The 25,435-nt window shown below is 43.6% G+C and overlaps 2 protein-coding genes across 2 annotated transcripts in view; both read left to right on the forward strand.

The window, feature by feature from the left end:
- Positions 1-16,611, forward strand: part of LOC146208988 (procathepsin L-like) — a 34,629-nt gene extending 18,018 nt beyond the window's left edge. The window contains exons 4-5 of the mRNA XM_084579719.1: positions 15,887-15,992; positions 16,106-16,611. Coding sequence (XP_084435845.1) covers positions 15,887-15,992; positions 16,106-16,205 — 206 coding nt within the window. The 3' untranslated portion in view covers positions 16,206-16,611. The remainder of the gene's footprint in view (positions 1-15,886; positions 15,993-16,105) is intronic.
- On the forward strand, positions 740-3,914 carry LOC146208989 (uncharacterized). Its single transcript, XM_084596716.1, has 5 exons — positions 740-1,025; positions 1,106-1,185; positions 2,212-2,398; positions 3,030-3,140; positions 3,846-3,914. The coding sequence occupies exons 1-3, from the start codon at positions 827-829 to the stop codon at positions 2,320-2,322; spliced, it is 390 nt and encodes a 129-aa protein (XP_084452842.1). The 5' UTR covers positions 740-826; the 3' UTR covers positions 2,323-2,398; positions 3,030-3,140; positions 3,846-3,914.
- Positions 16,612-25,435: the final 8,824 nt, after the last annotated feature.

Here is a 25,435-nt window from a genome sequence, read left to right on the forward strand (position 1 = left end):
GAAACACAGGTGTATGTTACCGACAAACATCAATTTTTACTTTCTCATTTTGCTTGCCTAACTATTTCCAACTGCCTAAAATATGTTGATTTGTTTACTTGACGATGCATCATGATTGCAATAGTAAAAAGAAGCACAATTAAGACCTTCCAAATAGAGCTCATTCACGATGTGATATTTAAAGACCCCGATAAAAGTGAATTGCGTATTCAGAAGCGAAGCTTGGCCTTTTTCACAATTCTTTCGTGCTCCTTACGATAATTAAAGTACAACAATTTTAACTCCATTCACTCCGGAAGGAAATATTCTCGAATGTGTCACAGTTCACCAGCGCTAGCTGAGTGTGTATGGGCCGCCAGTAGAGCCGCCGCCGCCGCTCTCGAATCCGACCATGAGAGAGCCTGTTGCGCCCGTGCCCGGCTCCCATTGTCACAAGCCCGGGGGAGGCTTCCCTGTCTTCTTCTGTTGCTGGGAATGCAAGGCGGCCATTTCCCCTCCACCCTTCATAGCTCTCTCTCCCTCTCCACGAAAAACCAGTTGGCCAAGATGGATGCCGCGTTGGCGGCAGCGGGACGCGAGCGACCATCTGCATTCTCTTCTTTCTCCTCCCCTCTTCCTTCTCCCACTATCCGCACGCTTACAGCACTTACAGTGTCGGTGTCGTTTCCGCCGGCAGTCCACAGCCACCCCCCCCCCCCCTCCCTCCCTTTTTTGTTTATTTCTCCGCTTCCTCCTCGTCCACTCAAGTTAGCAAGATGCCGCGTTGTTCGTCCCGCGGATCACGTCAGTGCTGCCCGTGCAGTCGTCTTTCTCCTTCGGTGACTTTATGCTGATCTGCGACGTTTCTGTTCGTACTCATTTAACACGAGAACGAGCACAAGTGCTATATCATCTGAGAAGCCACAGTGCGAAAGTCCTCACCGCGGGACATTGGAAACTTCGACAGAACGATGTTGAAGATTTTGGGAAGGCGAAGAAAATCCGCGCGGCGCCCACCACATTGCACATATATTTTGATATTACAGGTAAGCGTCTCTTTGCTACGATGTGTTTTGAATTGTATTCTGAAGCGTGAAATGAATCGTATCGCTGCACTTAACCGCAGACGAAGAAATGGAGGGATGGAGCAGAGAGCTTAGCAGGCTGAACCGGAAACGCCATGACGAGCGTGATGCGCGGAAGAAGGTACGTAATGTGATGTTTGTCTATCTTTTCTACTTTTAGTAGCTACGATGACGGATGAAGTTTCTAAACCCTCACTCTTACCCTAAGCAACCACCTTCATCTTGAGTACTGCCTCTAGCCTCCTAGCATGAAAACCACAAAGGCGCCAGACTGCAGTTCGCGAGCAGCAGCCAAGTACGGGCGTTATTAGTCTTGCCTGGAGAACTCGAGCTGTGCTATGTGTCGCAAAATATTGTCGCCAACCTTTCAGATCTTCAATGATAACGCCTTGTAGAGCACGGGTCGATTCTGTATTTTTGTTCATGCTTATCGCGAAACGCGCTTCTTTGGCTGAGCTGCATGTACGCGAAAACTCACGCGAACGCGACGACGACACACATCGCGCGAAGCCTTCGCGCGAACAGAAATGCATGTGTCGATTGGCTCGTCACTCCGACCTGCCGAAATAGAAAATTTTGCTCCTTCCTCGCAATCGCATGCACAATCAGCTAACAGCATGAACGCAAAGCATACGTTACTGCCGTTCTATTCGCACGCGCTCTCTCGCTCTCTCTCTCATTTTTTTTTTTTTTGCAGTGTTGCATCGTGATTGTGCATTTCCGCGTAAATTTCTCGCTTTGTACGAATAATGGTGAATGGGCAAGGATTCTACGAATGTATAATCGCAACAAAAAAAAATAAATAAAAGGTCAAGTTAGTATACTCTTATAGCGCAAGTGTAGATCCATTTTATGGCATGCTATCGCAAAACACTTCAATTCTTGCAATTGTGACTTACATATGCAAATAGTTTGCGGTGTACTATACCAGTAACACAGAGCGTCGTCGCCGTTTCGCGTTTCCGTTGATTCACGATTAAAGTATATTCTAAATAACTTGCACTTCGTTGCCTCAAACTTTATCCAGTCAAGTGCTTTTGTCTCTTCAACAACTATAACAAAATGTGTGCTTCTTTTGAATGATGCATAGTCTTATTTATTTAAAGAATCAGCCACATCAATTACATTTACCTTCGTGTTTTTACAGGTCCACCTTGGCCATGGAAATTGTATGAACCAATTCAGTCTCCGATCGGATTCCGACTTCTGCAAGCTGATGTCCGTTTACCTCGGGGGGACTGAAGTACAAGGAGCGTGACAGGAAGCCTTCGTAGCAGAGCCATCTCAAGAGTGTTCCCTCCACCTTACCCTTTTGGAGTGGCATCAGTTGTCAGGTAAACGAAAACACCTTTCCATGAACTGCAGAAGAGATTTCATTTGGTTTTGTGGTGGCTGTATACAATATAATTGTAATTGTATTGTTTTTGGTATTTCAGAAACTGAAGCTGGTGATGGTTTAACTGTGGCTATCAACAAGCTGCAAACCATGCTGCTTAAGGAGCATGGCCGCTGTTTGAAATACAGTGCAGGGGAAGGCTGATGAGACCACACAAAACGGTTTTATCATTATCAATGGATGACTGGCTCAATGTGCGTGTTGGTTGTTAGGCACCAACATTATGCTAGCAGTTTTGAGTCACTTTCATAGCTGAACTTGGCTAGCACGAAAAAATAAGCCATATTTGCTGCAATATTTAACAACACTAAACAACATGTGTTGCTCGTTTGGAAATGTATACAGCAGTTGCTTGACCATGGTCAGAGCAGTAGTTGTATTTCAGCATGCTAACCCTAGCAACGTTCTATTTTATGCTAAACAGTATTTCAGTAGTAAATCAATGCTTCCAGCTGAGCAATAATTTTCTGGAAAATATGTAAAGTTTTCATCCGAATTGTGATTTTATCGTTTTTGCAAAATCAAATGAATGATTGAATAGAAAATAATTAATGATTTTATTTGTGCAGACACCTGGCTATTGCTGAAGGAGGTGAGCTGCAGCGAAGAAGATGTGGTCAAGCGCTACAAGATGATGCCGCACTACCTGGCACAGAAATGTCTGCGCCTTTTTCTCTAGGGTAAGATTTATAGTGTATTCCTTCCGGTGGGTGACAGAGTAATGTATGCACAGGATTTTTTTTTTTTTTTTTGCAGCGGAGTTATGCTTGCTTTCAAGGTGTAGCTAATCAGCGGATGTCACAGGTTGCTCAGTTCTCTAACATAAAAGCTTATAGGCTTATAGTAGGCAATAAAAGCTATTGCAATTTCAGGAGATTTTTCTAGCAGAGAAAGATTTGCATGGGCCGCAGTTATAAGGGCATTACATACTGGCTGTCCTGAGGATATCTGTGTGCAGAATGGTTAGACTAAACACGTATAATCTTTCAGTCATTTTCAATGAGCCTTGTTAAACTCTTTAAACATTTATTTATTGCTCGATATGAAGGCTTACTACTTTGGCATTCTACCACTTACGTTAGAGTTGTGGGCTTTATTTAGGAGAGACGGGCTATGATTTGATAAAATGATAATACAAAAATGGCCTTGTGCTGTCCATTTCCGGTCCGCATAATGAGCACAATGAGGTTTAAAATATTCTTGTGCCTGTCACTACAACATTCTCCATTGCCAATGTCTATGGAAAACCACAAAATAATTCTTTCATTTTTCAGTTACCTTCAAAATAACCAGCATCAATTTTTCTTCATCGAAACCACTTTTTTTGTTTAAAAATGCATTTTAAATAGGTGTTTAATTGAAATCTGCATCTTTTTGTCATTCAGGTGTTCCCGTTCAAGCGCCTTTTGGAAATACAGCTTTATGGATTCCAAATAAAGGCGGCTTCTCACAGGTGTTGTTTCGCATGTCTTCGGCATGCTTGCACATTTTTTTTGTGCAGAGCTGCTAGGTCTATGCCTGCAAAATAGCCCAATTAATGACTATGATCCCATGAGACTAATTTTTCCCACTTGGCTGTGGTTGCATTTTGCACGTGTGAATATTCTCACAATAGGAGAGAAGAAAGTCACAACAGTATGTGAAATGAACATGCGCCCTCGGACTACAGAACATCAGAGTACGGAATGTCAGATTGCGGAGCATCAGAATGCATGCCGTCACAGTATAGAACAACAGACTACAAAACGTCAAAATACAGAACTACAGACAATGAACGTCACAATATAGAACTACAAACAATGAACGTCACAATATAGAACTACAGACAGTGAACGTCACAATACAGAACTACAGACAATGAACGTCACAATACAAAACTACAAACAACGAACGTCAGACAACAGGTCAAAAATACGACAAGACTACAGACCATCAGAAATTTTCTGTTGTTTTTTTCGACTGGGATGCCTGAAGAAAAATGTTATTATCCCTCACTGTATGATCTCCGTGCATCACGGTAGTGCCTCGTTATGGACAATCAATCTATCGCCCCAGCCCACAGTTTTACCAAGGGGATTGAAGCTTGGCTGCTGTGGACCAGATGCGCCCCACGTCGTTGCTTTGGTCACAGGTGCTACGAGTGCTACCGTACCTCTGCCTGCTGATGAAACTTCGATCTTCCGTATGATCAGCGCCGATCTCAGCTCACCTTAACGCCGTTCTCTTGTGAATATTCTTCTACCCTTTTCGCCTATGTTTGACTTTTCTCAAACAGATGGGCCGACCTCTCGCCCTGCACATCGGACCCATCATACCATTGACACTGGTTCGGATCGTCCCATTCGTCAAAAGCCATATCACGTGTCCCCATCTGAGCGCAAATTCATTCATGAGCAAGTGGAGTACATGCTACGGAAGAAGGTGATACAGGAGTAATCTAGCCCCTGAGCTGCTCCTGTTATTCTTGTACGCAAGAAAGACGGTTCGTGGCGATTCTGCGTCGATTATCGGCGTCTAAAGTCTGTTACGAAAACGGACGTCTACCCTCTTACTTGCATAGGCGATGCCATTGACTGCCTCTCTGGTGCGTCCTATTTTTCTTGTCTTGATCTCAGATTTGGCTACTGGCAAATTCCAATGGATCCTGCGGATAAGAAAAAAACAGCCTTCGTAACGCCAGATGACATGAGTTTAATGTTATGCCATTCGGGCTGTGTAATGCGCCAGCCATATTTGAACGCTTTATGGACACAGTTTTGCGCGGCTTAAAATGGGACATTTGTCTTTGCTATCTGGACGATGTCGTCATATTTGGGAAATCCTTCCAAGACCACAATGACCGCCTAGTACGCGTCTTGAATTGTCAGCACAACGTCGCCCTAATCCTAAACTCGAAAAAGTGCCGCTTTTGAGAACGCCAAGCGCTGGTGCTAGGACATCTTGTTAATGGCGATGGTGTAATGCCGGATCCCCAGAAAACTGCCGCTGTTGAGTCTTTTAAACCCCCGCGGACAGTGAAGGAGTTGCGCAGTTTTCAAGGGTTGTGTTCTTATTTTAGACGCTTTATACATCACTTTGCTGACGTCGCTTACCCATTGACGTGCCTTCTCAACAAAAACTCCACTTTTGACTGGACACCAGACTTCGACGTGTCATTTCGTCAACTGAAGTTTCTTTTAATATCGAAACCCATCGTACGTCACTTCGATCCTGCTGCCGTGACAGAAGTTCACACGGACGCTAGTGGAATCGGTCTCGGGGCAGTCCTTGTCCAATGGCACGATGAACGAGAGCATGTTATCGCGTACGCAAGTCGGACCCTGAGCAAGCCGGAGGGAAACTACAGTCACCGAACAGGAATGCCTGGCTGTAGTTTTCTCTGTGCAGCGTTTCCATTCATATTTGTACGGACGGTCGTTTACTATCGTAACTGACCATCATTCACTCTGTTGCTGCGGAACCTTCGAGCCCCATGTGGTCGCCTCGCACGCTGGGCCCTCCGGTTACAGGATAATGCCTTTGCCGTGGTGTACAAAAGCGGGAGGCTTCATGCAGACGCAGATTGTCTTTCTAGGATGCCAATGGCCACGACTGGACCTGACAGCGACGATTTCGACAATTATATATCGACCCTCGAGCCAGCGTTCCCCGACACGAATGTTTTCAAAACGGAACAGCAAAATGATGCCAGTCTGCAGCCTCTCTTTGCCGCCGCCCAAGCCAACGTACCTACAAGCCGTTTTTGTGTGCGTGATGGCCTCCTACGGAGAAAGAGTTATTTGCCTGTCGGCCAGCGATACCTACTCATAGTTCCCAAGACGATGTGCACCGACGTATTGCGTGTTATGCATGATGATCCAACTTCTGGGAATTTAGGATCGGCTTGAAAACTCCACCGTGCTCAAAAAAGATTTTACTGGCCCAGAATGTGCTAGACGATTGAACAATACGTTGCCAGTTGCAAGCAATGTCAACGCCACAAACGTCCAACTGCAACTCCATCTGGCTTGCTGCACCCTGTGAAGATCCCGACAGCTCCGTTTGATCAAGTAGGCATTGACTTCGTAGGTCCGTTTCCGAAGTCCGTGTATGGAAATCGCTGAATTGTAATCTGCGTGGACTATCTCACACGTTACTGTGAAACTGCCGCTCTTACATCTGCTACGGCGCATCAGGTGTCGCTTTTCTTGCTGCACTCAGTCATCTTACGACACGGGCCGCCACGAATTGTCATCACTGATCGGGGCCGACAATTCACTGCTGATGTTGTTGAAGAGCTCATGCGTTTATGCGCCGTAACTTTCTGACACTCGACACCATACCATCCCCAGACAAATGACTTGACTGAGCGCGTCAACAGAACGTTTATCAACATGCTAGCCATGTATGTGGACGCAGGGCATAAGAACTGGGACACCATACTACCCTTCATCACGTATGCGTTTAATACCACCACACATGAGACGACTGGGTACAGCAGTCCATTTTTCCTGCTCTATGCCAGACCGCCACGCTACTCCCTGGATGCTATCCTGCCCTTCACAAGCCGTGAAGACCCCTGCATGGCTGAGACCCTCTGTCTCGCAGAAGAAGCTCGGAGAATCGTCCGATTATGGTCTGGTGCTTCACAAGAACGTTCTAAAGTGCGAAACGATGCCAGTCACCGGCGGGTCACGTACTCTGTAAGTGATTTAGTCTGGCTGTGGCGTCCAATTCGGCGCCGTGGCCTACATCAAAAACTCTTGGCCCGCTATGACGGCCCATATGGGGTTGTCAAACGCATCAGCGATTTAACTTATGCAATAGCCCGCCTGACAGCAGGTCTGCTAAAACCGAACTAAGTCATGTTGCCCGCTTGAAGTCGTGTCAGCCTCGCACGACTCATGAACACACCCACAGGGCTTGGGCTGAGTAGGGGGCAAATGTCACGCCACTGACGAAGAGGAAGAATTGTGCTCGTCGGGGAGAAGAAGAGGAGAAAGCGTTGGTGCCTGGGGGCTAGTAGGCTTCACCTTATCTCATTGTCGTATCACTGCAAATAAACACCCCTTTTCTATTTCACCGTAACAATATATATATATATGAAGGAAACAAGCCAACAGTCGGCGAGGCCAAGGAAAGCGTTGGGGATGGTATTTTATGTATTTTTTAATGTTTACATGGATAATCAGAAATTAGTAATGTAATCTGTTTAGGGGAAAGATAATTAAACACAGAGTAGAAGAAAAAACAACGTGTCGATGGTGGGAACCGAACCCACGACCTCCGAATATCGCGTCCGGTGCTCTTCCAACTGAGCTACATCGGCCGCTGTCCCTCCTGCTACTTGCTTGGGTATTTATGTTGTCTGTATACGAACCTTGAGAGTGTTCACCAGCGCCACCCTCAACCATAGCGGCGGACGTGGAACGTCCTTTGTTACCGCCAGAGTCACGTAGAACGTGATCAGAACGTGATTGAGGGTGGCGCTGGTGAACACTCTCAAGGTTCGTATACAGACAACATAAATACCCAAGCAAGTAGCAGGGGGGACAGCGGCCGATGTAGCTCAGTTGGAAGAGCACCGGACGCGATATTCGGAGGTCGTGGGTTCGGTTCCCACCATCGGCACGTTGTTTTTTCTCCTACTTTGTGTTTAACTATCTTTCCCCTAAACAGATTACATTACTAATTTCTGTGATTATCCATGTAAACATTAAAAAAAAATACATAAAATACCATCCCCAACGCTTTCCTTGGCCTCGCCGACTGTTGGCTTGTTTCCTTCATGTTTTATAACGAGTACCCTCATTTCCCCTTAATTGATCTATATAATATATATATATATATATATATATATATATATATATATATATATATATATATATATATATATAAACACACATATATATAGCTGCCATAACAGTCCGAGTACAAAGATTTAGCCATGGTTCAGGTTGCAGCCGGCCGGCTGCAGGCTGCCTCTGAATGCGTTTAATTCCCGGCTGTCGATATGCCACCATGGCTCCGAGTCTCTACCGCGCGCCCCTCATCCCAGAACCGCTTCTTCCTCCTCCGCGTGCTGTTTGCAGATCCTTGCTCGAATCTTCAGCACGCTGTGCCCCCTGAGAGGAGAGGTAGTTCGCAGCTTGAATGGTACCACCTCAATGTCGTCTGAATGCACCTCCATCATTTTCTGTTGAAGGCTTCCGGGGGCCTTGAATGAGGTTATCCTCGGTAAATCTCTATCTCCTCCTTGCAAATATCGTACCTCCTTATACCGATAAAGTGGATTCTTTTGGATGATCGCTCCGTGCATATGTCCTCAAAATGCTCCGGTCAAGGTGGTGCTTTCGTGGACGATGCTGAGGCTGCATGTGAATCAACTGCTGCTTTCATAAACTTACGGCTGTCGGCAGCAGAATCAGACGCCTCAAGGGCCTCGATATGGTGACAGAAGAGCGTCATTGTACAGGCGGCAGTCTCCTCCTACTCTTGCACAGATAAAGCGTCTTCTGCCGAAACGTTCCCTTCAAATACCTCAGTCTTCTCACCAAGCAAACGTTAGCCGTCGTTGCAGGCTTTCAGTCGGGCGTGAAAAACATTCAACCCAAGAATAGGATCTGCATTGAACTTAAAAAAGCGGACTTGCCTCACTGCACAACCGAGTCTGAAAAGCTCGTTGAATGACGCGCTTCTTTTGATGTACTAGTTGTCTCGATGCAGCAATCTTCGTCTCTCTCTGATGGAATTCGCCGGCGGAGCTCCTGCTATCTTACGGAAGGGTCGCTGGATTTCTTGTAACCTCCAGGCAAAATCGCCGGAGGAGCTCACAATGCCTTCCCGGGTTTCGGCACCAAAAATTATAGAAGTGAGGTAGGCATCAGGACACCTCTGAATGCGTTTAGTACCCGGCTGTTCCCACGGCTGTCAATGTGGCTGTCAAGCGGCTGTCAACCGAGTCTCTAACGCCCTCTCTTCATGCCAAAAGCTCCTCTGCCTCTTTCTCGTTCTAATTGCACATTGCTTCGTGCAGCTGCAACACAGACGTCTTCGGCACTTGTAGCTAAGCAACATGAACGCCAAAAGCGAAGCGTCAAATTCTTCAGGAGAAGCTCTCAATGATCCAAGCCGCCAGCAAGCAATCACATTAAACAAGCACGTCCCAGAAATTGCTCTGCTGTGCCGGCAAATGGCTGTCGGTCAGGTGTGAAGTTCGCAACAGGCAATAAATATCGCTTGGGGCATTCTTATGAGAGGGAGTGGAAACGAAGATTCGAAACTGGTTAACGTCTAGTCAGCGTAAACAGTGCTACATATGACCTAGTTGTAAGCTAGCCTGCATATCCATAAGCGCGCGCCTATTCCCTGCATTCCTCGCAAAAAACACCAAGGGAGCAACCTCGACGCCGCAGCGGACTAGGAGTGAAAAGCCGGCGTAACGCCATTGACATACATGAAGAAATTTCAAGGCTGTTTTCTAATTTCACGGTGCACCTATGACAAAGTTTTTCAGTACAGAGAAATCATAAATCTCCTATGACTGTGAAAACAAGAGATGTCATTTCAAAGCAGGCGCATTCTTAAACACCGCGAAACGTACGGTTGTGCGAGTTGGGAGGGGACGCATAGAAACATGTGTAAACGTCACTTACCGCAACATATTTCTCGTTCCGCGGTGCACCAGCAGAAGTTACCGGGGGGTTAAACGATGGCGACAGATTTGAAGAAATATGTGACAAAGCATGCTGCGCCATTACGGAGGCAACGTATTTTTAAAACGCGCTTACCTACCGCGGGCTGACTCTCTGTCCACTGGGTGTTTCTCCGAATCGCGCAAGCTTCTCTTGTATCCTGATGCGTTGCCATATGCACAGAATTTGCTCACCAGCAACAGTCGTTGAAAGTTAGCAGCCCAGAAAAAAACTACTGTCGAAAAGAACTTCTCAAACTTCATGAAAACAGTGCGTAAGAGAATGGCCCCCTGTAACAGACGGCGGTGCAGACAACGATCCAGTGGAGCGCGGACGACGCCTTCGCCCGGGAAAGCTATACCTGTGTGAGCAGACGGAGCATTTTGTCCGTGGGCTATTGAGCGAGGTTCATTTATATTGTGCTGTGTGAGGAGGGCATTCAGCTTAAAACATTTGTATCAGTGAAGTGGCAGTATTCGAGAGGGAATGCAGCCTGCGCGGCTGCCCATCGGACAACGCGAGAGGTTGTCGCGGTTTCTAGAAACACCCAGCTGATAGTTTTTCCGGGGTATATCGGTCACTGAAACATACAATTATCGAGGCACCTAAAAAACTGATTCGCTTGAAAATGGTGAGGCAGTTTGTCTCAAGTTTCCATGAAGTAATTCGCTAACTCTTTGCCATCTGCTGGCTCATTGGTGCTCTCCGAAACCGGAAAATTATTTTGGTAAGTTTCTTTCTTGGTGTCTAAGGGCAGCGCTCCTGACTTGTACCTCCTAAAGTTCGCAGTGTTTTAAAGTTGTTCCGGCTATGTAATGAGGTTTGTTTCAAAATGTGTTATACAATGTTTATATTACTCTGCACCGAATGGCGAGGGCATAGAGATAGACACCGTCAAATCACCAAACTGCTTTGAAATTTTTTGATTCCAAGTATTCGTATGGGCGTTAGGCCTTCCTACGACCCCCAGTTGGCCCAGCCTATACAGTTTATTACTCTTACCTAGACCGAAAGATAGGGGCGCTGCACTTCAGCCACCATGGGCGTGCTAAGCATAGTGGTCCGGTGTGTTACTTGATGTGAGACCGTAGGATGTTTTCAAGAACACGGAGTAGCGTTAGTACGTTTTCTCAACCCGATCAACATCATCATCACGAGGCACGAACGTAGAGCACAAAAGCTATTGTAGTGAAGAAGCAAAAGCAGACGATGACAAAAAAAGGGTTTTGTTTTCCGAATTGCCATTAAAAACCCTTTCAATTGGCTGAACAACCATGTATAATTTAAACCACTTTTTGTCTTTTAGGTATGCCCATTAGGTGCGAAATATCGGTTTCTGTGCTGCGGAATACGTAGGAAATGGGACAAAGAGCCATCGTTTACTTTGGATAAATTTTAGACTTACAAGCTGTTTTCCTCGCTTTTTGCACTTGGTGTTCACAATATATTTTGTATTTCTAGAAGAACGTTTATCTTTGCTTTATTTTCGGCGAAACATTGTAGTTCTGCACTCGGTAGCTCTCCACCCCATCATGCCTTGAGCGCCAATGGCGGCTGAATTGGTCGCCAGGAAGCTCTATGTGAACTCCCATTGTTAGCAGCATAGCGTCCCCTCTAGGGAAGAGTAAGAAACTCTATGGCCCAGCCTGATAAGCCCGCACTAATTAGCCGAACGTTACGGAATGATGCATTGCACACTTATAAGCTGCAAGTTCAGTTTAGTTCAGGCGTTCAGTCGTGTCCGACTCTTCGTGACCCTATGGACCATGTCACGTCACGCTTTCCGGTCTCTCACTATCTTCTTAACATCACATAGCTTCATCTCCAATGCCTCGAGAATGCCATCTATCCATCGCGTTCGCTGCCTACCCCTTCTCCGGCGACCCTCAACCTTTCCCAACATCAAATCTTTCTCCAGCGACTCCTCTCTTCTCATCAGATGACCAAAGTAGCTGAGCTTTAACTTTAGAATTTGACCCTCCAATGAGCAGTCAGGGTTTATGGTCGACAATATCGACTGATTTGATCTTCTGGCAGTCCAAGGAACTCTTACGAGTCTTCGCCAGCACCACAATTCAAACGCGTCAATTCTTCGGCGGTCAGCCTTTTTCACAGTCCAACTCTCGCATCCATACATCACAACTGGAAAGACCATAGCACGGGTTATACGGATCTTGGTTGGCAGACTAATGTCTCTGCTCTTTACTAGGCGGTCAAGGCTAACCATTGCTCTCTTTCCCAGAAGCAGGCGTCTCCTAATTTCATGGCTACAGTCTCCTTCCGAGGTAATCTTGGCGCCCAAGAACAGAAAATCTGTCACAGCTTCCACTTCTTGTCCATTGATGCTCCAGGACTTGATAGGGCAAGAAGCCATGATCTTCGTCTTTTTAATGTTCAGCTTAAGCCCAAACTTCTCACTCTCGTCTTGTACGCGCATCAGAAGTCTCTTGAGATCCAATTCACTTCCTGCCATTAAAGTGGTATCATCCGCATATCTAAGGTTGTTGATGCGTTTTCCAGCGATCTTCACTCCAGCTGAAGACTCGTCCAGACCGGCCTTCCTCATGATGCACTCTGCATATAGGTTAAATAGGCAGGGCGACAGTATGCAGCCTTGCCTCACCCCTTTCTCAATCGGAAACCAATCAGTAAGACCATGCCCAGTTCTGACTGTGGCCTCTTGCCCTTCATAAAGGTTCCTGAGGAGACATATGAGGTGAATTGGAACTCTTATCTCTTGGAGAGCTTGCCACATTCTGCTGCGATCTACGCAGTCAAACGCTTTCGCATAATCAATAAAGCAGAAGTAAATGGGTTTCTGGAACTCTCTTGCTTTTTCCATGATCCAGCGAAGGTTGGCAATTTGGTCTCTAGTTCCTCTGCCCTTGCGAAACCCAGCTTGCACGTCAGGAAGCTCCCGATCCACATACTGCTGCAGCCTACCTTGCAGGATTTTTAACATCACCTTGCTAGCACGCGAAATAAGCGCGATCGTGCGGTAGTTGGAACAATGTTTGGCACTGCCTTTCTTTGGAATGGGGATGTAAACTGACCTCCTCCAATCCTATGGCCACTGCAGGGTTGTCCAAATCTTTTGACATAATGTATGCAGTGTGTTAACAGCGTCGTAGTTGAGGTTTTGAAGCAACTCAGCTGGAATACCATCAATTCCGCTAGCTTTGTTCTTAGCAAGGCTGGCTAAGGCCCATTCAACTTCACTCTTCAGGATGCCCGGCTCGAGATCAGTAATCACAACCATCCTATGTAGGGTTTGCACATCCGGGTCCTTCTTGTACAGTTCTTCTGTGTATTCCTGCCACCTCTTCTTTATCTCTGAGGCTTCAGTGAGGTCCTTGCCTCGTTTGTCCTTTATCACGCCCAGCTTAGCACAGAAGCTTCCTTTGATATCTTTGATTGTCTTATACAGAGCTCTTGTGTTCCTTAATTGGCTGTTGTCCTCAACTGCTTGACACTGTATGTTCAAGAAGGCATTCTTATCTCTCCTTGCTATTTTCTGAAAATCCGCATTGAGAACCTTGTATCTTTCTCTTTCCCCCATACCTTTTGCCATCCTCCTTTCCTCAGCTATTTGCAAAGCCTCTTCAGATGACCAGTTTGCTTTTTTTCATTTCTTTTGATTTGGAACTACCTTAGTAGCAACTTCTTGTATTATATCACGAATATCCGTCCACATCTCTTCGGGCTCTTTGTCTTCTAGATCTAATTCTTGAAATCGATTGCTCACTTCCACAGCATATTCTAATGGAATCTGATCCAGATCATACCTGAAAGGCCTTCTAGTTTTCTGCGTTTTCCTCAATCGAAGCTTAATTTTGGCAACAAGAAGCTGATGATCGGTGCCACAATCGGCCCGAGGCCTTGTTTTTACTGCTTGTATAGCGCTTCTCCATCTCTGCCGGCAAATAATATAATCGATCTGATTCCTGTACAGACCGTCCGGTGAAATCCATGTGTACAGGCGCCTCTTGTGCTGTTGAAAATGAGTATTCGAAGCTGCAAGTAGATATCATAGAAAAATTTAGCTGGCACTTCCGACCGCCTACGGCTGTGAAGGTGGCAGCTGGCTCATTCAATACGCTTCTGAAACGACCACTGTCTACACTTCAACCTACGGCACATGTTATTATGTGACTGGTAGCACGGGCTCTCCATGCTCTTCGTGGTTCTATGACGTCGCCCTCACTTCCATTGCCTCCATTGTACGGCGTAATGTGCACTCATGTGTACATTGAAGGCAGGCGCTATGCTTGGTCACGTGCTGTGGTGAGGTGATTCACGCGTGCCGTTAGAGACAAACAAATGGTCGGCTCAGATCTTTATTGAAAACTTGCTTGTAGCTTGAATAGCCAGAACCTGCTAGAAACGAAAGACATGACACCCTCCTGAAAGTTACGCATAGAGCGGTGGATATGAAATTTTGATGGTTAGAAAATCTGACGCCATGGATGTTTCTTGGTAATGCCGTACGCTGATGGCATCCTTATATGCTCCGTAGTCAGAGTCGTATACCTCTATATTAGAGGGTTTATCATCTCCTCGTAAATTATCAATTTTATTATTTAGTGGCATTGAAAGTGGACGTGTGGCCATTATTTTACTCTAACACCTGACGTATATGGGGTGAATTTGAAACAAGCAGTCATTATCTGCCGTTATACTTATGCCGAGATGTGTAAAGGACCACACCCGAGATCTCAAAGAGCCGGCTGTTTCAAGTATCTCTTTTGAGGGAAAAGAAATTCATTGCTTTGATTTTGTGGAACTCGAAACAACCAAATAAATTTTGAATGACATATTTTGAGACACATTGGCTATATTAAAATAGACATTGTACATAAATGCCATCATTTTCTCCTGTTGGGGCAATGACAAAGAAAACAAAGTCAAGTGCGAAAAACATGATGACAAGAGTGCAATTATTAAGGCGAAAGCCTTTATTGCCTCATCGTTGTCGTCAGGAGAAGTGTCATGCTTTTGCAGTGGCTCTGAGTGGTCGAGACGGGATGACGTCATAGAGGTCTCGACCAGTCATAGAGCACCACCAAAGTATGCGCGAATGCGTGTCTTATATGGCCATATGTCAATCAATATTCAATGACTATTTAATTAACTAATTATTGTTTAAGAATTACTAATTGTATGAACTGTACTTCCTGATTACTAATTATTGTGCGATTTATTAGTGATTGTTACTTAGTGTCATTTGCGTAATAGATAAATGATTTCTAATGATTGCCGTGCACCCGGTAAAATCAACCGCACCAGAGTAAACATAAAATAACTGCGAAGATAAAATAAGCGCGATCTCTTTGCTGCCAAGCAGAATTCACTGAATAAATGCACTCGCTGAATGTGAAAGAGTAGTCGCCCACTTTAATCGTAGCAGAATTCATTGCAACATGCGCAACAGTCGCCTAGCAGAATGCAGCCCTCAGGCTTTCGCCTTTCATCACTTTGGTCGCCAAAGTGTACTGGAATTTTTTTTTTTCAACAAAGGTTGCTGTATTGAGATGGCCTTACGAAGAATCATGCATGACGTGTTTTATATTGTCCCGTATTTTAAATTTACCAAGATGTGCTCAGGAAATAAACTGTCTTTCAGTGTTTATTTTTTCTGCCAATTTTTGCATGACTTCAATATATTACGAATGCTCGTTTGTAATCATTAATATGCTTAGATACGATAGGCCCATATTACAAAAACTCTCCTCCGGTTTTTCTTACACTACCAGGTATCTATAACAACCCATTCTGCAGTAGCACGGACGTCAACTACGGCCTTTTAGTGGTTGGTTACGGCACAGATAACGGAAATGATTACTGGATATGCAAGAACAGGTAAAACCTCAATTCTATTCTTTTTTTTTTTCAATTTATTACGTTCAGTACCTGCACTTCTGAACCTGGGTCCTTTATAGATATCCTGCGGCATATGTTCTTTTTACCTACAGCATGGGACCGGAATGGGGAGAGCACGGGTACATACGGATGGCCAGAAACGTCGACAACCGCTGTGGTGTAGCAACGATGGCATTCTACCCCGATATTTAACATGCTGCAATCAATTATCCATTTTCTTGTTATCGGGGCTTCTTTATCACTATGACGAGCTGCGTACTATTCATTTCAATCAGAAGTCTCAATAAGATTTCCTTTTTATGCACAAAATGTTTGTTTCCTATGAAATATTCCTAAATAAATCACTATGTACTAGACTAGCTATTTATTGCTCGTGAATATTTGTAACTGAAATTAGATCGAAGCGTCAGCTGTAAAGAAAAGAGCATCGCATCTTTATTTCTGTCCTTTATTTCAGCTGCATGGTGCACTTGGTTTCTGTCATATTTTTTCGCAATATCTTCTCTGTCCGCTATTTAAAACGGGTAAAATTACCCGCTTTCGGCACTAATATTGTATGTTTATTTGAGAGCATCAATAAATTTTTCAGTCATCCAAGCATTTCGGCTACAGCTCCTATCTTATCGAACTTTGTGCAGTGCTCACTATTCAGAGGCATTATTGGGGGGTATCTCAACTGTTTAGAATGAGAAGTGTATCTCAGGCTGTGAGACAAGCGCAAATATGCGCTATTAGTCAGTACTTGAGTTCTAATGGCTGCGGGCCGACCTGATTACTGACTCTTTCTTTAATTGATCAAGCACGGCACTTAACCCGTTATTCATGAAAAGGTTGGGATTTGGGGGCCACAGCGTCAGAGTCTTTCTTTACACTCTGCTAAATATAGCGCTATGTAGAGCGACTTTGCGGACTTAACTGCACTCTCTGTTCTTGAAGTCACTGTAAGTTATAGAATTATTTACTAGCGATGTTGGTTCCAGTTACTGATACGTTGTTAGGTATATACTTATATTGCCTCACCATAGTAAGGAATGCAATATTACGCAATGTGTAATGTGTGCGAGCCTTGAGCTTAAAATACCGACGTCACGCTAAAATGATGTGACATGCACCGCCATTTCTGGGTTTTGAATATTTGTCCAAGAACTTCGGGTAACGCTGATGTCACAGGCTTTCGCTATTTCTGCGAGAGTCCTAATTAACTGTGCCGAATATATTTCATTTGTCAGAGGTTTCCATCCTCGAGCCGCATAGCGGTTAGCTTTCAAGGAGCTGAGTGTGGAAAAAGGTGAAAGTGACCGGCAGGATGGTGTTTCCGGTGGATCAAAAAGAGAGATTTTGGCGTCAGCAGAGAAATGTGCACACTATGGCTGCGGTGGCTGCTAACGCGGAGATGCGGACTTGACACAAATGGACACTGCTGCAGTAACTAAAATACACGGCAAATAGTAAAAACTTTATATGTGCATGTCGTTTTCAAATTTAGCACAATAGTGCAGGTCTTGTTGGTTATTCTTAATCGATCGATAACCATGATTTGAGGTTTTTTGTTGTTCATGGGCGCTCGCCGGCCAACGAAAGATTGTGAATTTTTCATGTTTGAGCTAATATAACTAATCTTGGTGTGATAAACAAATATGCTTAGCAACTTGCGAAAAATAACAGTTTACAAAGCCCTTACTAAGGCTGAAAGAAAGCAGACTAGCACTTCGCGCATTTCCGAGTGGTTACAGAAAAGCATATACTCTATGAAATGCACCCCTGGCAGGGTGATCACCGCTCCTGAGATTAAATACAACTATCCGCTATCAGTGAAGTTAATATGCCGAAACCTTGATAGCAGAAAAAAAATTCTGGCGTTGTGTCGTCATAAAGCAATACTTCCAAACGATACTGTTGAATGTTATTTATACCATACGCACAATGCCTGCATAGTGCGGATTGCGCCTCTCGCTTGACGGGGAACCAGTGCCTTATCTCAGCCCTGCAATCAGGTATGTTGGCGAGCACTATTCTTCGGCGTTTCCATTGTGCTTGAGATATTCACGCCGCTTAATGGTGTTGAAGATTGGTACGCATCTGTGCATATGTCTCACTATTTCATGAGATGAGTATACCGTTCTTCGCCCACTTTAATGGAGTCCTCAAGGTTTTTTTTTATTTATTTTGCTTTGGTATCATACATTCAACAAGCAGTGAGCGAGTTTGCATATTTTGGTAAGTTTGCGGTGATACTATCTAATAAATAAGTTATGGTTATTAATGTTTTTTACAAATAATGAAGGTTAGGGCACAGACAGTGTCCCTTTAGCCACTTCGCGCCAAAGCTTACTTTGCGCCCGCTTGTTGGGAGCAATTTTACAATGTTACAAAGCACTGCGGTTGGACTAGTTGGTTGCGATCCATAGTGTAAATATTGCCGCACAAAAGAGAAGAAGACACCATTGCACGACCAAGCAAATAATCACATCGTGAAATGATTTTTATTAAATAAAAGTGCTCCTGACGTGAATACTAATCTCAGTGGTTCAAAAAGGCGATTTCATTTTCTTGCTAAGATAATGTTGACATATTCACTAAATTTTAACAACCTTCCCGATATTAAAGCTTCTATTATTTCGTGATCGAGCTTGTCATTTGCATGGTCGAGGAACTGTTTTCGAAACATGAGCTTACATCTGTATTTACGGCATTGAACAACAAAACACCAGCTTTTTGCATCTTTAAGGTTCATTTGTATAATCTGTTGCAAATGTAGTACTCGTGCTTTTTCGCTAGTTCCTGCGCTTTTGTATTCGTCCCTATGGTGCAGCGACTTTCTTACCAGGGTATGTATAGCTAGTATCATTCTAACGTGAAATAGCGCTGACTCCACGAAGCTGTCGACAACAGACACGTATACTTCTTTTTCGCAGATGATTATACGATGGGTGCGATCACGGACCGTAATTTGAAAAAGAAATTGCTCGGCTAGTTAGTGTACAGCCGATTGTTTTCCTGCCTTATAAACCTGCCGTGAAGTTGAGACCACTTTCACTGGAGCCCCGCCACCGTAGTTCAGTCGTTAGGGCGCGCGAATACTGAACCCAAGGATGCGGGATTGAATCGGTTCGGTGGCCGACGCGTTTCGATGGAAGCGAAAAGCAAGGCGCCTATGTGTTTGCGATATCAGTGCGCGTTAAACAACTTCAGAGGGTCGACATATCTCGAGTCTGCCACAACATCGAGGTTTTGGTCCCCGCGTTAGGTCAGTGGTGGGAGAGAGGTCTTAACCTTAGTGTTAGCTTGTTATGTTGAGATTATTGGTCACTTTTGTATAAAAAAGGGCGCCTTCTGCTGCACAATATGTTCATTTCTGCACAACAGAAGTACGAAAAAAAGATTACGGTGAAAGCCTTTATTGGCTCATGACTAGACAGCAGGGCCGGCTTGCACGATAAAGTCCGAGCTAAGTCCAGACTTAAATGGTGTCTTTAGAAAGACCAAGCTTATTTAAGACGGCTCGTGTTCCGAACGTCGAACGCTTCGGGTTCATGTTCACCAGAGGGGCTTCCCAGAACGGCCTCAGCAACCACTTGGGGCATTTTTCCTCGTAACACAATCTTAAGCCGCAAAAAGCAATGGCACGGATTTTACACAACGCAGAATTGACGGAATGTGTACATCTTACAGCAGGGATAGTGCCAGCGCATCCCTGTATTTGCCTAATTTTTCTACTTAGACACCTGGCGTCCTTGCTTCTTACCCAAGACAACAATAGAGTCGTAATCATTCAAGCGAATTATTCAAGTCAGGACTGAAGCCCAGTCTTGACTCCAGTCTTAAGCGTCCATGCTAGTGGCCTATTCTTTAGACTCCAGTTAAGTCTGGACTTAGCTCAGACAGTCTTAAGATTGCTTTGTGCAAGCGGGCCCAGGTCTGTCCGTGCGTGCACCCTCGAGAAGTGTCCTATTTCATCACGAGATTCGGCGATCATTGCAATGATGTCATCAGAAATCAAAGCCCTGTCCCCGCTTGGGATTGAACCTCCATCCCTCGGAGACCCAGCCGAGCACTTTAGCCAACTACGCCGTACGCGCAAGGTTGTGATACGCACACCACAATTCTCCTTGCCTACCGTGAGGATGACAGTAGCGTTGCCAATGACGCAACAGTTATTGATAAAGACAATAATTTCAGCAGCATTGATGGTGACGGTGCGTTTCGTTAATAATCATTATGAGATCGAACGTGAGGCACTGTATGCAGCAGCAACGCTCTGGCTTTGGCATTTCTGCAGTGTAGATTCTACAGTTGTCTCGGAATGTTTATATACTGCGCTGTGTGTTTTGTTATAACTGTATTATTGTAGTAGTTACAGCATTTCCTACGCTACTTAAGGAAAGCAGGCGTAAAAGTAATAGAAGTTATCTAAATAGACTTCATTTTCAACACACAAAACTTTAATATTCTTCCTTTCTCTTGAACAGCAACAACACTCCATATGTCTCTCCTTTGTATTGCTAGAGTGTCCTGTCGTCTAAGTGAAAATTTATGCATTTTTGGATATATCTCTAATATTCCTCATTTTAGTAAGAGTAAAGCTCGAACAAAACAATTCTGTTTATGCCCGATTGCTTGAGCTCTGGTCAACACCTGTCGTAGAGGGATTTATTTCATTGTAAATCTTGCATTCGATGATTACGGTGACAACCTGGGCTCCCTTGGTGCGTTAACAGCGTGGACTTCAACGTGAAACAAAAGGTGAGCAAAAAAAGGAAGATGCAACGAGCACTGACTGTTGGGCAGTCCCGTTGGAGATCAGTATTAAACCTTGTTCAGTATGTCGCGAAAAATGTCTAGTCATTCAATCACTTCTTTTTTGTCTGATGAACTACTCAGAAATCTAATCTTGGCATCATGTCTTCTATATATATATATATATATATATATATATATATATATATATATATATATATATATATATATTTATATATATATATATATATATATATATATATATATATATATATATATATATATATATATATATATATATATATATATATATATATATATATATATATATGTATGTATATATATATATATATATATATATATATATATATATATATATATTTATGTATAATAGAGCGAAGGGTACGCTTCATTTAAAGAAACATTTTATTAGACTCGACGTTTCGATCGGAGACCGATCTTTCTCAAGAGTGAATCTTCTTGGATAGTGTTGCGGCTTTTTAAGCATTTGGACATGTTGGACATGCTTAAAAAGCCGCAACACTATCCAAGAAGATTCACTCTTGAGAAAGATCGGTCTCCGATCGAAACGTCGAGTCTAATAAAATGTTTCTTTAAATGAAGCGTACCCTTCGCTCTATTATTTTTTAAGCGGCCAAGTACGTTAAATGTTCTCGCATCCTATATATTTATGTATATATATATATATATATATATATATATATATATATATATATATATATCTTTATTATGCTACTCGTTTTTCATCTATTCATTACAGGGGCGCACCGGCGTGGTAGTGCAGTGGTTAAGAAGGCCAAATACTGTACCGGAGTACCCGGGTATGATCCGTACCATTGGCGGCTGCGTTTCAATGGAGGCGAAACGGACAGGCGTCTATGCGCTGTGTAATATCAGTACACGTTAAAGATTCCCAGGAGGTCGAAATTTCTGCCGTCCCTCACTACAGCTTCTCTCATAGCATGGTTCGCTTTGGGACATTAAACTCCACAAACGAAACTAATCATTTCAGCGCTGCGCTGCCTTCGCCACAGAAGAAGCCACCACATTTGCAACGTATGGGCATCTAGGCAACCTACGACGCCACTACATTCTAAACATGGTAACCTTTGGGTAATCTTTGTAAAGGTGCACATTTTCACAATGAAGTATACCTAGAATTTAAAGGTTACGCAATGTAGCCTTTGCCCTGTTAATCTTTGTAAAACTTACAAATGGTAAAGGTTACATCTTTTTATGTATAGGTTACGCAGTTGTTTTAGCGCTGTAACCTTTACAAAAGTATACATCATTGAGTTATGCATAGGTTTCATGCACCAAAATGTATACCCTTTGTACGCCATAATGGCTGGCATAAATATGGCAAAACGTTTCTTGCAACTTGCTGAAGGAGATACAATACAGAGGTCTGCTGGATTTCGATTTGAATGAAACAAAAATTGGCCAAACAAGAGAATACTTTATAAAGGGAAAAAAAATGACAAACATCGGTAGGATAGTCAAATTGGTCAGCGATTCCAACGTCTTCAAGACTAGAGGAAATACATAACGAACTTCCTAAAAAAAATGACAAACATCGGTAGGATAGTCAAATTGGCCAGCGATTCCAACGTCTTCAAGACTAGAGGAAATACATAACGAACTTCCTAAATATTTTGTACATTAAAAACAAAATGAATGTAACAGATGCAGGCATGTTCAAGGCACCATTTTTGCCAATGTTTTCCAAAATAATATATCGCAATAAATGGGCATGCAAGGCTCTGAAATATGGACCCATATTAGAGTATTACTATTGGTATTCCAAACGGAACGACGTTGAACAAGCAGCTCAATTAAGCATGTTCAAATGAAGTCTTGCTTCGAAAAAAGCTTGTCTACAACATATTACTCTGATTGCGATGCAAATAAAAAATAGGCATTGTAGGTGTAGTATTGAAATGAACAAAATAAAAGCCCAATCATTAAAGAAGTGCAAAATCAAATTGACATTGTATAAGGGATGCAGAAAACAAAATATAAATGGTAAAAGTATCAGAGAAAGCAAATTGTGATCCCATATTTTATCACACTTTTTAAAAGCAAGATTAAAAATACAAAGATAAAATATCAAGAAAAGGGATAGAAGCAGTGCTGGTAACAGGAGTTCTTTTAAAACTTTCGGCCACATACAAACCTAAACAACAATGAATCTATTCAAACATTTTGACTAAACAGCACACAGACATAGGTGTACCTAAGAGCTTTTTCAGAGGTGCGTAACATCAAAGAATGTAGCACAACTTCCCTAGATTATTAAACAAAATCCCTTCGTGTCTCCTCCAGTCACTTTATCAACAAAGATGCACAATACAAGCAATAACTTGTAACATTACCAGTGCTATAAGCTTGACAACACTCGCATAGTATATGAACTTGTGCTTATTTGCTTCATTATATTACAAAGTGAACAATTGAAAAACATTTTTTTCAAGAAAATTACAATACATTATTGTTTTTAAAGAGCATGAGCAGGCTCTTATGTCGGTTAGTTAGTAGTCCACATGAAACTACAGTGCCGAGCAGGGTAATCTTCTGCAGCAGGAGGAGTATGGCGGAAAATGCCGGCAGATAGTCGAGGTTTTTATATAATACGTCATCAAGCAGAAGGTGTTAGTACGAGGTTGCCGTTGATGACCGAGATCACTTCTTTACTACTTCCAGTGTAAACGCAAGTGTGTTCAGCACAGGTATATAGATGAGGTGCAATCACTTGATACTCTTCAGGCAGTGGGATCTCTGGAATGTCAAATTTTTGGTCAATGAACAACAATTTTAACCATGGCTGATATTCTCACCACGGGGAAATATATATGGCACACAGAGAGTACAAGACGGACTGGCGGGCACGCCCAGAGGCCTAAGTTTTCGTTTTATTGCGACAGTAATACTCGGCCAGGATTCGAGCCGCCGCGTGGTCTTCGCGGATGCCACTCTTGACCTTTAGCAACCTAGGAGGAGGAGAAGAAGAAGAAATAGGAGGAGAATAAGAAGGTGGTGCAGCTGAAAAAGATGAAAAAAAAGAAGATGAAGAAGACTGGTAACTAAAAGATGAGCTTAAGTGTCTCGACTACCCAATAATGTAGCACTTTACACTGATAGGGAGTGATAGGGGAAGAATGTAGCAGGCAAAAGAAGCTTCCACCTTTGCTATCGCAATTCAACTTGGGTAAGCAGAGGTAAATCAACTAATGTTTTCATTCGAACCTGAAAGCTAGCGACAATGCAACAGCTAAGAACCAAAGGTCAGAAAGTAGCTATAGTCACACGACTTGAGGAAGCTCGCCGAGCTCGTGTATAAGGCTATTCGGGCAAGTGAGGCGTCAGATGTGAAATAGGAACCTGGTACAAACAGTCTGTCTCGAAGCGATCAGATGCTAGCTACATCTCCTGTGCTTTTTTCGACGCTTACCAGTGGAGGCCGGTTACAAGAATCCGAACATCTGCGTTGCAACAGAAAACCTGCATAATGTGCTAGCTGATATTTTATACTAGATGATGCGGCCAAATCTTTCGACCGCGCATACACATGTGCATCACCCAAAAAAAGAGGACATGCATTGATTATCGTTTTCATATTTTACTTTTAGCTTTTCTGTATTTGAACGGTTGCATCAGAAATGCAACACATTAGCGTTGAATTAATTAAAGCGCGTCTCCAAGGGCCTCAACGAGGCTTCAAATGTCCAGGGACGGCCGTTAATGCGAAATCGAACTGGAGAGCAACTTCGATAGAAAAAAAATTAATAATCATTTCTGGGCATAAGTGACAGTATGCGCTAGGTGCTGATACCACTTGGCTCTGCCAATGCTTGCTACTGGGTAAACGCGCGCCTGGTTGCGTATACACTTATAGCTTTTCTGTACATAAAATTTCATTTTAAGCCCTCAAGTAGAGCTATAACGGTTTTCAATAAAAAATATCGCGCTCGCTGAAACAATTTCCTACTTCTTGAAGGGCTGGTTTTGAGTTTTAGTTTAGGCACTTGTGTATTTAACCCACTTAACCATCCGAGCAAGGGCTGTTAGCTATGCTGTTGCACTTCACAAATTCCACTCTCGTACAGCAAACCACCTAAGCAGGATAGGAAGTAAAATGCACGAAGAAATCAGTTCGCAAGAAGCGTAACATTTCGTCACATTATATATGCTTTGGGACCGCACGAAGCAGCCGAGGTGGCTCAACTACAAAGCCAGTGGCAGGCCCTCGCATTTTCGTATCCTGTTTCCTAAAGTAGCAATAACCACAACAACATACGCTGTGTCGAAACGTGCACCTTTGTGTTAAGGCGGATGAAACGCACTAAACGCGTCTAAACTTCCCGCCTTTTTCTTACTTCATTCATATTTACCTATTTGAGTGAAGCCATTTTCCAAATTAGTACCAAACTCTAAAGACATTTTCTGTGGTAGAGGTGCCGAACACAAATTTTCGTCGCTGTCTTCAAAGCAGCATTAACAATCAATATATAGCAGGTTCATTATCGGCAGATTTCATTGCTATCAATTTGCACAAAGGCGTCCTGTTGTTTTGCTATGGCAGCCTGCCTTATTAAGGCCATGTCGTCAAGGTCGTGTGTACAGAACGTGTCGGCAGCCGTTATGTCTTTCTCAGAAGGGTTTGG

Source organism: Amblyomma maculatum, chromosome 1 (genome assembly GCF_055883805.1).
Source record: "Amblyomma maculatum isolate TAMU_Amacu chromosome 1, ASM5588380v1, whole genome shotgun sequence".
In the NCBI taxonomy this organism is placed as follows: domain Eukaryota; kingdom Metazoa; phylum Arthropoda; class Arachnida; order Ixodida; family Ixodidae; genus Amblyomma; species Amblyomma maculatum.

Excerpts from the sequence above, each read along its gene's own strand:
- LOC146208989 (XM_084596716.1), top strand. The coding sequence starts at position 827 with ATGCTGATCTGCGACGTTTCTGTTCGTACTCATTTAACACGAGAACGA. Across the intron at positions 1,026-1,105 it reads CATATATTTTGATATTACAG|ACGAAGAAATGGAGGGATGG; the intron begins GTAAGCGTCTCT and ends ACTTAACCGCAG. Across the intron at positions 1,186-2,211 it reads AGCGTGATGCGCGGAAGAAG|GTCCACCTTGGCCATGGAAA; the intron begins GTACGTAATGTG and ends GTGTTTTTACAG.